The sequence below is a fragment of the Sorex araneus genome, chromosome 10 (genome assembly GCF_027595985.1).
Source record: "Sorex araneus isolate mSorAra2 chromosome 10, mSorAra2.pri, whole genome shotgun sequence".
Lineage (NCBI taxonomy): Eukaryota > Metazoa > Chordata > Mammalia > Eulipotyphla > Soricidae > Sorex > Sorex araneus.
In genome coordinates, this window is record NC_073311.1 from 22117559 (window position 1) to 22132535 (window position 14977).

General features: G+C 50.3%; 2 protein-coding genes across 2 annotated transcripts in view; both read right to left on the bottom strand.

Moving 5' to 3' along the window:
* The window catches only part of PAWR (pro-apoptotic WT1 regulator), a 100926-nt gene extending 98912 nt beyond the window's left edge, over positions 1-2014 (bottom strand). Inside the window, exons 1-2 of the mRNA XM_055118212.1 lie at positions 1895-2014; positions 787-1434 (exon numbers count right to left, since the gene is read on the bottom strand). Coding sequence (XP_054974187.1) covers positions 787-1272 — 486 coding nt within the window. The 5' untranslated portion in view covers positions 1273-1434; positions 1895-2014. The remainder of the gene's footprint in view (positions 1-786; positions 1435-1894) is intronic.
* An 11610-nt stretch (positions 2015-13624) lies between these two features.
* Positions 13625-14584, bottom strand: LOC101549437 (E3 ubiquitin-protein ligase NRDP1-like). Its single transcript, XM_055118422.1, has one exon. It carries the CDS (start codon positions 14582-14584, stop codon positions 13625-13627), a length of 960 nt encoding a protein of 319 aa, XP_054974397.1.
* Between the last annotated feature and the right edge of the window lie 393 nt (positions 14585-14977).

Below are 14977 nucleotides of genomic sequence, written 5' to 3' on the forward strand. Positions count from 1 at the left end.
ATAGGAAGATGCTGCAGCCCTCAAAAACGCCTTCTGACTGCTCAAAAATAATCCTCACGCCAGAGTCCAAGAAACCCAACCCTACCACATAAATGTTTTCCAGAATCCACAAATACTTGATTACGATGAGAAACCATCTTAGCAAAAAGAATTGTGGGGTGCTAGCGCATTCCAACGGTCACTCTTTAAAAAAAAAAAAAAAAGCGTACGCGCGCCTGTACATGTGCTTGAGCGTGTGAGCCTGGGTGTGCAGTGATTGCATGTGCACGCACGTGTGTTTGGGGTTCAAAGGACCGTCTCAAGCCCGTCCGCATGCGCTCCCTGGGGTTCAATGATCGGCGGAGCTGGGGCCACGTTTTCTGTACAGGTGCTGGTCCACCACCGGGGAGAGGAGAGAGCGCGTCGGGGAGCCAGGGCAGGGGCTACGGGAAAACTCGAGAATGGAGCCGTGGGCAGCGCTCACAACCTCCAGCAGAGCGGCAGGGCCCGTTCGGGGCTGGAGGGCGGAGTTCTCCAGGCGCAGGTCGCCTCCCCACCCACGCACCCACCCGGCCAGCCGTGCACACTCGGGTCCCAAGGCTGCGCCCTCGGCCTGGAAGCCCGAGCAGCATATGCCTGAGTTGGGGAGGGGGCGGTGGGGGTGCACACATCCCGGGAAGCTGGTCCTCGCGCCCCGTCCGCTCGCTCGCGCCTCGTGGGACGGGGGTGGGGTGGGGACCAGAGAAGAGCCCGTCGGCGGGGGGAGGAGGGGGATGGGAGGGGGCGCCCCCGACCCGGTCCGCTCACCTCGGCCGCGGGAATGTTGACCACGCCGGTGGAGCGCCGCTTCTCCCGCAGCTTCCTCTTCTCGATCTGCCCCTTGCCCTTCCTGGCGCTGGGGCCCGAGCTCTTGCCCTTCTCGGGGCCGCCGTCCCGCTCCTCCTCGTCGCCCGGGACAGGGGATGCCCCGGACACCCCGGCGGCGGCGGCGGCGGCGGCGGGCTCGTCCTCCGGCCGCCGGGGGCTGGCGGCGGCGCGGGCCGGGGGCGGCGCGGGGCCCCCGGTGCAGTTCACGCCCCCGGGGGCGGCAGGTGCGGCGGCGCCGGGGAGGTTGTTGTTAAGCTCGTGGGCGGCGGCGGTGGCGGCGGCGACCCCCGGGCCGGTCCCCGCGTCGCCGCCGCCGGCCGGCCCCGGGGGGTTCTGCTTGGCGCGCATCTTCTCGCGCTTGGCCTTCCACTCCTCCAGGAAGTCGGTGGTGCTGCCGCCCGCGGCCCGGTAGCCACCGGTCGCCATATTCCCAGCGGGGCCGGCCGGACTCTCACCTCGGGCCGCCCCGGCCCACCACGTCCACCCGGACGCGCGCCGCGGCTCCGAGGCGCCGAGGGCACGACCCCCGCCCCGCCGCGCGGCCCGAGGCGCGGGGGCGGCCGCGGCTCCTGCAAGCGGCCGGCGGCCCTGCGGGGGGAAACACAAAAGGGGGCGGGGAAGGGGAGCGTCAGGTCGGCGGGCGGCCCGAGGGGGGCCCCGCGGCCGCGCCCCCGCGCGCCCGCACGCGTCCCCCCCAACTTGGCCGAGTCTTCCCCACGCACCTTCCCGACCGGCGCGGCCGCCTCCCCTCCGCGGGCTGCCCCGAGCGACGGTCCCCACCCCCCACACACCAGCGCGCTCGCCCCGCGCCCACCGGAGGCCGGGGCCGGACCCCGCCACCTGTCGCGTCGCCTCGCCTCTCCCTCCCCCTCCGCCAGCTCCCAGCGCCCGGGACGCCCCCCGCGACACCCCCCACCCCCGAGCCCCGGGGGGCTGGCGGCGGGGCCGGAGCGCGGACCCCGCGGGGACAGCAGCTGGCCGCCGGCCGCGGGAGGGACGGGAGTGCGCGCGTGGGAAGTTGCGGGCGCGCTGGGCGCGGCCCCCTTACCTGCGAGGACTCGGGGGGGAGGTGGAAAGTAGGAGTTGGGGCGCCCAGGTGAGCGCGAGCGGCCGGCGCGGCCAACAACAGCTCCGGGTCCGGAGCCCGCGGCTCTCGGGGCGGGGAGGGAGGGACGGAGGGAGGGAGCGCGCGCGGGGCGGGAGGGGAGCCGAGCGGCGCCGAAGCGCGGGCGGAAAGGGCCGAGACGGCGCGCGAGGGGTGCGGCGCGCGGCGGGGGGCGGGGGGGGTCCGCGCCCGCCGACGCCCCGCCCCCGGCGCTCAGGTGCGCGGCGCCGAGTCCAGCGCGCCCAGCGCCCGCGGCTCGGGCTGCGCATTCCTGGGCTCGCGCGAGCGACCGGGGCCCGGCCCGGAGCCGCCCGCCCGGGACGCGCGGCGCCCCGCTCCGCCTCTCCCCGGCCCCTCTCCCCGCGCCCCTCTCCCCTCACTCTTCCTTTTAAGTCCAAGTACTGAACCGTCCGAGGAAGGACTCCCCAGCACGGCTACGGAAGGGCAGGGGGCTTGCAACTTGCGATGATTCGGGAGGGGCAAGTACTGGCCTCCTTTGAACGCGTCGCTGCCCACCCCTTGGCCCCTGTTACCTAGGCACTGAAACCAACCCTGCGCCCTCCTTCGAGGAAAAGTCGGTGATCTGGTGGGGAAAAAAGTCGGCTGAACCGAACTTGCAAGGATTTAGTTGGGGGGGGGGGGGGGGGACTCGTTTCCATATGGCTTCGGGGCTTCCCAGTCTATCTGGAGTTTTCTTTTCTTGATCCTGCCTCGACACCTCGCTCTGTCGCTTGTGGATTTCGCTGCAAAGCTCCCTATCAAAATCTAAAGCTGGGTTGATGCTGATTTGATAGGAGCTGGGGCGTTGATTCTCTCTGTGTTTTCCAGCCTTCACGTACCACCTTGTCCTTGGATGCTAGTCTGCTAGTGGCCTAAGTGCTGATTTCGGGGTTAGGTGGACTGTGAGATCCCAGGACACCAACCTCGTGTTATCCGAATAATGCCAGGGCACAGAGTTCTAGGGGCCATGTGGATCGGGTCACCACTTAGGACAACGTAGGGAAGCGTGAGTCACACTCTTACCTAATATAAAAATGGTGCTTCCTACTTAGTGTTCCTGTTTTACCCAGGTGGAAGATGGTGGGTGGATATGTGCCTGAAGAGGCCATGAGAATCGCATGAATGGATCACGTATTTCCAAGGAAGAAAGTCCCACGGTTCTGGTCTTTGATCTAATTGTTGGAGTAAGCAGGAGACAACTGGAAAATCGTTAAGAAATTAAGGTCTTCCCTATGAATCTGCTTAAAAGGCTGAACCTTGCAGGTACTAACCTGGATGTGCCACCAGAACTTCAATGACTGATCATTTTTTTGAGTTTTAAGGAGAGAGAAGGGTTTGGGTATTCAACAGAATCACATCAGTATGCTGTGTGAGTTATCAGAGGATTTTCTCTTAAAGGGATTGTGAAATATAGGAGATAAAAAATATTGTTGGCCTGTATCTTTACAGGCATGTATTGAGCTGAGGGTTGTTGGGCATATTGCTTACATGCTTAGTGCAGATGTTAATGGACTTTCCTTCCATGTGGCCGGCCTCAATTCCATCCCCACCAACACCCACCCCCCACCAGGAGTTTTCCCTGAGCACAAAGCCAGAAGTAAGTTCTGAGCACTGCTAGATGTGACCACACCCACCACCCCCACAAAAAGAAAGAATAATTGTCTGAAACTCAACTTTCTTTACTATAAAATCAGCAAATCACAGTAAGCTGTCATAAGAACTGACCCTGTTGAGAGTGATTCAAGGATACTGTATCTAGTCAGTGAGGGGGAGTCCTGCTATGGAGAAGTGGGGAAGAATGGAAAGATGGGAAAAGTTAAGGAATATTAACTTGAAAGATACAGACTTTAAAGGAACACAGACAATACTTAAGTCATATACATTTATCACTGCATCTGAGACCAGTTCTCTTAGTATTTATTAATAGGTGCTGAGTCAGGAATGTTGGCTACTACTGACTGGTGTGGCTTTGGGCAAGTTGCTTAACTTTCCTACCTCTGTTTACTTACTTATAAAATGGGGATAATAATACTTCCTACATTGTGAGAGTGTTGGGAAAGTGCCTGAGATCCTTAGATAAAAGGTAGAATGGAAGAACCAGAGTGCTTATTATTCATCTATAAAGTGCCTTAGGAACCATGGATGAAAGAGATTATTGAGGCACAAAGCACTGTGCATTATTATTGTTATCATTTATTATACCCTTTGTCTTTACCTTGCAATTCTCAATATTCCCAACGATATATTTCACAGAGTGCTTCCAACATCGCACGAAGATATTTAGCTGAGTCAGTCCTAAATTGCAAAATGTTTACATAGCATTGATCTCTTTTCTATAGCATTCTGATGAAATAAGCCTCAGAGATTTGGAGCTTGGTTTCTCAACCTCAGCAACCACCCACAGTAGTGACTTTGCCACAAGTCCCTGGGGGCCATTATCTTCACCAGTTAAGACCCTCTGAATTTGCCTAAAATAATTGATTTTGGTGATCCATTTGCACTTTCATAAAAGGGACAAGTAAGATGCTGAAGACACAAAGATTTATTTGGGGAATCTGAAGGGTAGTACCGAGATTAAGGTGAGTGCCTTGCAGGCAGCTGACCCCAGTTCAATTCTGGTACCTGCATACAGCCCCTGAGCACTTCTAGCATGAATAGACCCTGAGCACCACTAGACTAGCCCCTGGATACTCCCATTCACACAACTCCCCCCCTCAAAAGATTTATTTTAATCTGTCAGAATGATTCTAAATGTTACTATTTTCCAGTCAGTGTATTGGTGGGAATAATGCATTAGTGTTTCTGAATGGAAAGAATTCAACAGCGATAATAAAGCACGTAGAACACTTGCCTTGCCTGAAACCAACCTGTGTTCAAATCATGTATGATTACCAAGCCAGGACTGATCCCTGCGCACAGGGCCAGGAATAAGCCCTGAGCATAGAAGGGTGTGGCCCCCAAACCATGAAAAAAATGAATACTGGGAAATAAACATTTTCCTTCAGTGCAGATATTTGTGTACTTCAGTCTCTAAAATAAAAATATGCACATATGGTTTAAGCACTTTTGTTATACATGAATTAGAACGAGATAGTAATCCCTTACTACCTTTTCCACTTCCCAAGCCCAAACCAGAACTTAGAAGTCTTTTAACTGAAGCCCATAATAGGTAATATAGGTCTTTAATTTTTTTTAATAGAAAGGTTTATTGGAATGTAGGAAGAGAAAGGGAAAAAATCTCCCCAAATCAACAGAAACAGTATAGGACTTAGTTTGGTCTTTGAATTTTTTAAATGTCGTATATGCCCTTAACTATTATTCTACCTCTTGATTTCCTTTTTTGACATCTTTTACTGAATTCTTAATATTAAAAAAAAAGCTCTCACTACACCTCTTTTCCTTACTCCTAAATTCTAAACACAATGTTTAAATATGTATATACAATATATTAGTATCATTTTTATTGACTGAATATACAATGTATATCCTGTTATGACTATGCAAATATTCTTCACAGCTGAGCCTTGCATTGAACAATGGTTGCATTTCTTTTCTTTTTCTTTCTTTTAAAAACATGAACAGTCAAGCTTTTTAGCTTACTTCTGTAAACTTACTAAGTGTATTCTTCGCATTCTTTTTGGTCCATTCCATAACCCCATGAGTTACTTTTTCTTTTGGTATTAGGACTAGAGCGATAGCACAGCGGGTAAGGCATTTGCCTTGTACGCGGCTGACCCAGGTTCAATTCCTCCATCCCTCTTGGAGAGCCCAGCAAGCTACCGAGAGGCTCCTGTCCTCATGGCAGAGCCTGGCAAGCTACCCAGGGTGTATTTGGTATGCCAAAAACAGTAACAACAAGTTTCACAATGGAGACATTACTGGTGCCCATTCAAGTAAATGGATGAACAATGGGATGACAGTGCTACAGTAGATTTTGGATTTTTTTCTTCCTCTTCTCTAGTGTGGCTATAACTGCCTGCTACCTGGTACTTCTAGCCAACCTCATGAGCTAAGTACCCCAGACAGGCAAACTTTCCTATAGGCTTCAGTCTCACAACCTACAGGCAACAGGAACCACCAGTTGCTGTTTCTTGTCAGAGGCAAAGGGATTCCATCAAGCACATGGAGGAGGTCCTGGCCTCATTTGGTCTCACAGAGCAACCTGCCTCCCACAGCTGCCAAAAGATGCCCCTCAAGGCTTGGAAATAGAAGGGTGTTCACCCACTTGTGAAGGAAGACCAGGTACTTCAACCTGTAGAAACTCTACTCGGAAAAAGACACTTGCACTCCTGCGTTCACTACAGCATTAGTCACAGTAGCCAAACAACCGGGTGACCGAGAATAGATGACTGGATAAAGAAACTCTGGTATCCAGACACAGTGGAGGGCTACTCTGTGGGAGCGACAATAAAGATGAAAGCATGCAATTTGTCTTTACAGGGATGGAACTGGAAGGTCTGATGCGGAGTGACGTCAGCCAAGAAAGGGACACGACAGAATGGTCTCTCTCACAGGTGGAATAACAAGAAGCACAGTCAAGGGACCATTATGGCCAAAAGCAAAAGAATCTAAGAATTGGTTTATAGGATGGAGCTTACCAGGGCTGTGAGACTTTGGGAGTCGGGTGGGGACGTGAAGCAGAGCAGGGAGGGTGAGGATGGTGAAGCAGAGAAGTGGGCCCCTGAGACAGTCACTGTCATCCCGTTGCTCATCGATTTGTTCGAGCGGGCACCAGTAACATCTCTCATTGAGAGACTTATTGTTACTGTTTTTGGCATATCCAATACACACGGGTAGCTTGCCAGGCTCTGCCGGGTGGGCTCGATACTCTCGGTAGCTTGCCGGGCTCTCTGAGAGGGGCGGAGGAATTGAACACGGGTCGGCCATGTGAAAGGTGAACACCCAACCACTGTGCTATCGCTCCAGCCCAGGCCCCTGAGACAGTGGTGGAAGGAAATGGAACTAAGGTGAGGGGGTCACATGTAGGAATATTGTATGCATAAAACCCTGCCATTGACAGTACTGTAAAATTGCAAATCACGGTGGCTAAAAAAAAAAAAAGTAATTTTCTTTTTAATTGCCAACAGTGTTGATGCCCTCATGGCACACAGCCATTGTTTTGACCTTGCAGCCCTTACTTGGCGACATGGTCACAGATGGCCACATTGGCCTTAGAGCAGCAGAACCATCTTTGGTGGGTTTTTCACAATTGTTTCTTTTTTTTCATCTTGCACAGCTATTTCCCCCCAGTTTAAATTTGAATTTAAAAAAATTTCCCCTTATATTTCTATATACCAGTCACAAGTTAACTACCAAATTTTCTTCCTCTCCATTCAATTTCTTACATCGGATAACGTTATTCTTTTTCTCTTTTTCTTGGAGGAACCCCTCTTGGAATCCTATTCTTTCCTGTTCTAGTCTGGATTAATTTTAAGACTATTGCTCTGTATCCACGTTTCCCTAACAACTTGCGAATCACTTCCTATGCTAACCCCTTGTTTGCTTTCTCATTTTAGCAGAGAGCCTTTCAATATATTCTGGACTACTCATTTTGGAGAACTTGCGTGTTCAAAAATTCTTAAATATCATCAATCCTTGCCCTTGATTAATAATTTAGCAAAACTTAAAACTCTAGTTTGGAAACAATTTTCTTTTCTTTTGGTGGGGTGGGCTGGGGTGGGGGGTTGGGCCACATGTGGAAGTGCTCAGGGATTACTTCTGGCTCTGCACTTCAGTTATCACTCCTGGTGAGCTCACGGGACCATATGGGATGCCGGGAATCGAACCTGGGTCCACTGTATGCAAGGCAAGCATCATACCCTCTGCACTATCTCTCAGGCCCCAGTTAGAAAAAAATTTTCCTTAATTTTGAAATCATATCTTTATTTTCTCCTAGTTTTCAGAATCTATTGAAAAGATCAATAGTACCCTAATTCCTTTGTCATTTCTCTCTGGAAATGTTGGACTGTTTTGTTTTGTTTTGTTTTGGTTTGGTTTTGGTGTATTTGGAGTTCAGGAGTGAATTGGGCCATACCTGGCAGTGCTCCGGGGCTATTTCTGACTCTGTACTCAGGAGTGACCCCTGGTGGTGTTGGGGGGAACCGTACGTGGTGCTGGATTGGCTGCGTGCTAGGCAAAGTGCCTAAGGTCCTGTATTCATTCATGAACATTTTGATTCTTCTTATCCTGTCACTGTCACTGTCATCCCATTGCTCATTGATTTGTTCGAGTGAGCACCAGTCTCTCATTGAGAGACTTATTGTTACTGTTTTTGGCATATTCAATATGCCACGGGTAGCTTGCCAGGCTCTGCCGTGCGGGTTCAATACTCTCAGTAGCTTGCTGGGCTCATGAGAGGGGTGGAGGAATCGAACACAGGTCAGCCACATGAAAGGCGAACGCCCTACCGCTGTGCTATCGAAGTCTGCAAGATCTTCCCCTTCCCTTTCCTGTGATGTCTGGGGAGTCACACACATGCTTGGCTGTGGTGCCTGCTGGGGACCACACAGGACTGCAGTGGCCCAGACCTCTAGTAGCTGTGGTCAGCAGGCATTACATCCTTCAGCCGCAGTACTCAAATATACCTGGTTCGAGGGCTGCACATTCTCTGAGGCACTGGGGAGCCTAAGTAGAGCTATTGGGGTAGGGAAGTCCTGGGGGTGGAATTGAAAGCCTCAGTGGCAGGTTCTTTATGCCACTGAACCATCTTATTGGCCTCTAATTTTTTTTTTCACATCAGACATTAAGTGAGCCTTTAAAAAAAGTTGATGGTTTGCAGCAGTGTTAATAGTTATGCCATAGGTGTTAGTGTTCCTGCACTACACTGGCTACCAAGGTGCCAATATCATCCCACAGTCCCTAGGTCCTTTGTTCCCTTCTCCTTGCCCCTATATCATCATACCCACCACCCCACCACCAGCCTTTTGCTCACCTCCAACGCCTACTCGATAGCCTTGTTTGGAGAATCAGTTATTTTCACTGTCTACTGTCTACTTGATTTCTTTGCATATCACATGAGCTCCTCACACATTTATCCCTCTCCTTGTTTTAATCTGATGCCTCTTTGGTTCCTTCTAAGTTGCAGAATGCACGGTTTCATCTTTTGTTAAAGCAGAGTAGTATTTCATTATTCATTGTGTATATATACATACCTATCAAATTGTGTGGACTTACATATCAAATTTCTAGCTATTGGCTACTGTAAAGATTGCTACAATTAACATGGATGTGCATATATCTTTATGTTTTTGTGGTTCTGGAGTGGATACCAAAGAGTGAGATTAATCATATGGAAGCTTTATTTTTAATCATATGAAGTCTCCATAGTTTTCCATAAAAGTTGGTCAGTTTACAAAGTAAAATAATTTTATTTACCATTGGTTATCTTTAGTTTTTAGAGTATAGCTTCACCCCTTGAGGTGTGTGTATGCCTTATTGCACTTGCCACCATTGCTCTGACATTCTCCAAGATCAAACTGACCTACTTCTGGGCTTTTGTTTTTTTGTTTGGGGGCCACACCCAGTGTTGCTCAGGGATAATTCCTGGCTGTGAGCTCAATGATCACTCCTTGGGAAGGGCTTAGGAGACACACTGGGTGCCAGGGATTGAAATGGCAAGGCAAGTGCCCTTCCCATTGTGTCTCTCTCCAATCCCCTCTTAGGCACTTTTAATCGTCTATTTGCTCTGTAGTTGAGAAACTTCCTGATTTTTTAATTTATTTTTTATTTTATTTTTTTCTTTTTGGGTGATACCCAGCAATGCTCAGGGGTTAAGTCCTGGCTCTGCATTCAGGAATTGCTCCTGGCAGGAATTGCTCCAGGGGACCATATGGGATGCCAGGAATCGAACCCAGGTCAGCTGCGTGCAAGACAAACACCCTACCTGCTGTACTATCACTCCGGCCCCTTCTTCTTTTTTTTTTAATCAGAGAATTATAATTCTTTTCTCCCTTCTCCTTTCTAGAACTGTGTTGGCATTCTAGACTTAAAAGGATAATCTTCTGTTCTAGTTTCCTTCTATTTGGCATGTTATTCTAACTTTTGGTGAAATTTCCTCTACCTTGTGTGCTAGAATTTCTGTTGAAATTTGTTTTAATCACTTTTTTGAAAAAATGTAGTTTTATTTAAGGGCCACATTAATAGTGCTTGGGAATTTGCTTCCAGTTCTGTGCTCAGGGGCCCTGCAGTCCTGGGAATCGAACTGGGGTCTGCTGCATAAAAGGCAAGTGTCTTAGCCACATCTTGGTTGTGTTAGTCTTCATAGCTCATGTTAGAGGATTTCCTCATCGGTCTACTGTTCATTCAGATTTAAGAATGGGACTCAGAAAACGAATGGAAGCTCTTCTTGAAAAGGCAGAGCCTGTTGACAGAGTCCTCATTTAGGGCCTAGTGTGTGGAGGCACGTGTCAAAATGCCACCATCTCTTGGACTTCCTACTGACTAGATATGTGTTCCCGAGAGAAAAGGATTTTGTCAGTGTTGCCAGTTTTTCCAGTTTCCCAGTCCCATTTAGGTGGCGAAAAAGAATGGGGATGGGTGCTGCTCACTATGCAGCCTTCGGGAGGTCCCTGTGCTCAGAACGCCGGGAGCTCCAGGTCATGACTTTTGTGATTCACCAGTTGCAGAACAGGGACTTCAAGCCCTCTGCCAGGGTCAGGCATTCCACCTCCTACTGGGACGTGAGAAGATTGGAGATTAACTGTACTTGACGTAGATTTAAGATTAACCATCCCTTAGGCAGATTTTAGACTAACCATCCCTTAGGTAGATTTTTCTATTTCTTTTCTTATTTATTTCTTGTAGGGAAGTGGGGGACAACATTTGACAGTGCTCAGAAATTATTCCTGGTCGTGCTCTGGTGACCATATACGATGCCAGGGTTCAAGTCTGGATTGACCCCGTGCAAGGCAAATGCCCTAGCCATTGTACTATCACTCTGGCCCCAGATCCCAGATTCATCCAACTCATTGTTCACACACACACACACACACACACACACACACACACACAAGCTTTCTTCTCATTAGAAGCATATGCTGCTGCCTCAATTTTCTGAGTCTTCTTCAGGGTTCTTCAGAACAAAAGAGATTCCTTCTTTTTGGCTTTGACAAGGAATAAAAGTCGATTTGAGTCAAGGCTACTAAATTGGAGTCTGAAGCCATTGAAAAGCAGGAACCAGCAAGTGCTGGCATAGCCATGCATATTCAAGCGTGTTTACTGCCAACACTGGGGAGAGTAAGCTGACCCAAGACTTCCTGGATCAGCTTCTTCTAACAATGGCAGATTAACCACTTGGAAACGGTCATCTGAGACCGACTGGAGCCGAGGGCTTCAACCAGCTACTGAATAAATACCCTTTCCCACACCTGGTCCAATGAAAATTTGACCAACTTTTACCCAATTTACCTATTCTATCCATGTTACCTGTCATTTTTTTAACCTCATTTTCTCCTGGTTTTTATCTTATTTACAAAGCAGATCAAATGAGAAGTATCCCGCCTTCCCTTCGTGGTTTCAGCCTTTACAACCTTCCTCCGTTCATATTATGAACTCCACAAAATAATCCAAAGGTTTCTGACATCTGCGTCTTCCTGACTAGTCTCTGCAAAAGCTCACGTGCACACTCCTATTCTGCCTTAGCTAAGCTGCATCCATCCTGGATGAGTTCTTAGTCCCTTGCAAGTGGTTATAATAACTCTTTCGCTGGTCTAATAAAGTTGGTTTTCTTTTTGGAGGGTGGAAGAGGGCACTCTTGGCAATGCGCAGCACACCATCTGTGGTGTGGGGGGGGATTCAAACTGGGGTCAATCCTGGGCAGTGAGGCAAGCCCCTTAACCTCCATACTGTCTCTTGGGACTCTAAACTTGCTTTTCTACATCTTTTGTCTTCTAAACTTTCGCCCTCATTCCCCATATTCTTTGATATTCTGGTTTAATGGCTTTACTCTTATTTTAGTGACGTTCCTTGAGAGAATGGAGATAAAAGTACGCTCAATCTATTTTATATAACAGAAAATCCAATCTGCCCATTTGGCAGATTTCTAGATCCTTTATAATCTAATCCATAATGAGACAGATCATTAGAGTAGTTTTCCCTCCACATTTAATTATACCACGAGCCCTTAATGACTGGCGTGACAAGCAAGAGAATTACAAAATGTATTAAATGTATTATGTTTCTAGAAGGCATTTTTTCAAGTGTGGCCCACTATATTACATAATATTCCCCTTCTTATTTGGTTTTGTTTTTCATTATGGGGCACAAAGCTCACACATGGCAGGGCTAAGGCACCGTATGTGGTGCCCAAGAGTGAAGGCCAATGTGCAAGGCAAGGGCCTTTGCCTCAGTACTCTCTCTCCAGGCCACAATATTATTATTATTATTATTATTATTATTATTATTATTATTATTTTTACTTTTTGGGTCACACCTGGCGATGCACAGAGATTACTCCTGGCTCTGCACTCAGGAACCACTCCTGGCGGTGCTCAGGGGACCATATGGGATGCTGGGAATCGATCCTGGGTCGGCTGTGTGCAAGGCAAAAGCCCTACCCGCTGTGCTATTGATCCAGCTCCTACAATATTATTCTTAAGACCTAGAAAAAAAGTGTCTGACATTACCATTTAGAATAGTTGTATTTGTCATTTGCTCTGTTCTCTGTACTTTAATTTTACCCTCTTTTTCCTTTCTTAAAAAATAAAGTCAATTGCCAATAATGTGGTTGTGCTAGGAAAGGGGATAGCCATACCACAGACCAGATCATTCTAAACACACATGCACACACACACACACACACACACACACACACAGAGTCACATACACACTCACACACAGTGTGGGAAGGAGGGAAGAGGAATATAAACAAATATCCATAACCAAAGGAAGCGATGAAAATAACTAAATCACAATCAGGCCAGGACATGGTCTATGGCATTCTTAGGGCTTATGCCACAAATAAAAGGAACAATCCACAATCCTCCCCAGTTGTAGGAAAAACCCGAGAATATCAGCCTCAACAGTCTAATTCTGTGCCCCCCAACTCTGTCACTCCGAAATAACGAAGAGAAACGTGTAGGAAAGAAGAGCTCATGGAGAAATTCTTGGCACCCCAACTCACACAGCCCCAACCCACAGGGAACCTCTTCGAGGTAGACACCGCAGGCACCGGGGGGCCACGTCTGTCCAGGCTCCCCCAGATTGTCAGAGACAGGCAGCTACCGGCTTCGCGGCTGGTGAGCTCTGGGTCCAATCTTCGCATTTCGTCAGGCTTCTGCTCCCAGCACTGTGCTCTCCAGGCTGTTTCCACACAACAGTGCTGTCTCCGAGCCCCTGGTTGTTGAGGAGAGAAAGATTAGAGACTCCTCGCACCCCCGCACTTCTCCAGAGAGGAGGAGTGCCTGAGCCTTCTGCAAGGAGCTGAAACCAGGAGGAAAAGAGAGGTGGGGACTGTCTTAGACAAACGATTATTTACAGTGTGACGGCATTAATGGGGGAAGCGGGAGGTTGATCTTGGCGCCCGAACCAGGTGGCCAGGGCACATGAAGGGCGGCGTGCAGAGACACGAGTGGCCCAGGTGCAAGCCGAGGTGTCGGGGAGAGCGAGGCAGCCTGCTCCGGGTGCAGGTGCTGCTCTGACGGGGTCTTCTGGTTGCCGTGTCTCCGCGACAGCCCGTCAGATCTCCAGATCTTCCACGCCGTGAGCGAATATCATGATCAGCCCGGGCTCCTTCACCATGTTGTCCCCCATGTGCTGATTCTCGCAGGTCATCACCACCACGGCCTGCCTGTCGGGGATGCGCTTGGCCACGTAGTTCTCGTAGTAGCGCCGGTTCATCTGCCGGGTCTCCAGCGTGGCCAGCCCCTGCGGCCAGCTCCGCTCGTGGGCGTTTTCGATGAGCTTGTGGATGATGGGGACCGGACAGCCGCTTTCCTCCAGGGAGCTCCGGATGTCCGCCTGGAGCGCAGCGTCCGGGGTGGAGATCATGCCGCCCCAGTGGGTCACCCTGGCCGGCTGCAGGGAGCTCACCCACTCCAGGATTTGGTTGTGCACGACGGTCTCCTCCAGAACCTGAAGGTGGGGGTTGTCGCTGCGCAGCGCGCTCACGTAGGCCTTGAGCAGCCGCAGGTCGCTCCTGTGCTCCATCAGCTGGCGCCGGTGTTTGGCCGAGGTCCTCTCCAGCTCCGCGAGGCGCCCCTGCTGCTGCTGCACCGTCGAGCTCAGGTGCATGACGCAGTGGTGGCTCGGCAGCTCATCCTGGGTCATCTCCAGGCCGCAGCCCTGTTCGCAGGCCACCGGCCGCTTGGGGTTGTACTCGCAGTCGCGGAGGTGAGCGTCGAGGTTGTCGAGCCGGACCACGGCACTGCAGCCAAAGACAGCGTTGTCACAGGCGATCTGCAGCTTGGACAACAAATTTCTCATGATTCGAGGAGCCGGGCGCAGGTGGGCCGCTGTCACCTCGCTGCAGTCTACCGGACACGTTTGCTGCTGAGAGAACCAGTGGGTGATGCAGTCTTCGCAGAATGCGTGCTCGCAGTGAGGGGCTTGCACCGGCTTCTCCAAGACCCCATTGCATATGGGACAAAGGAGGTCTTTGTCGACAGTCCCCCGGAAACGAGTTACATCGTATCCCATGTCTCATCACTGAAAGCTTCAGGTCTTTCCAAGAGTTGGGGAGCAGAGTCCAGGCTTATTAGACTCCAAACCTGGGTTGATTCAATAACCCAGTGCCACACAGGAGGCGCCCCTAGTAACATCCTGCTGGCTGTTCTGCAGAGTCAAGCTCCATCGCCAAGGGAATGGAAGTGATGTCATAATGAGAAGCACGCTCTCTGCCCGTGCCCAGCTGGATCTGGGGCAGCAGGGTCACTGCATAGCCAGGGCACACAAGGTCCATAGCTTCCCTGGGAAGGGGAGATGAACAGGAAGGGGAGAAAAGCAACACAAGTTGGGCGGGGGGAGGGTTTTAAAAAACATTATAATAATAATAAAGAAAAAAGGCAAGAGGGGCCAGAAAGATAGGACAGG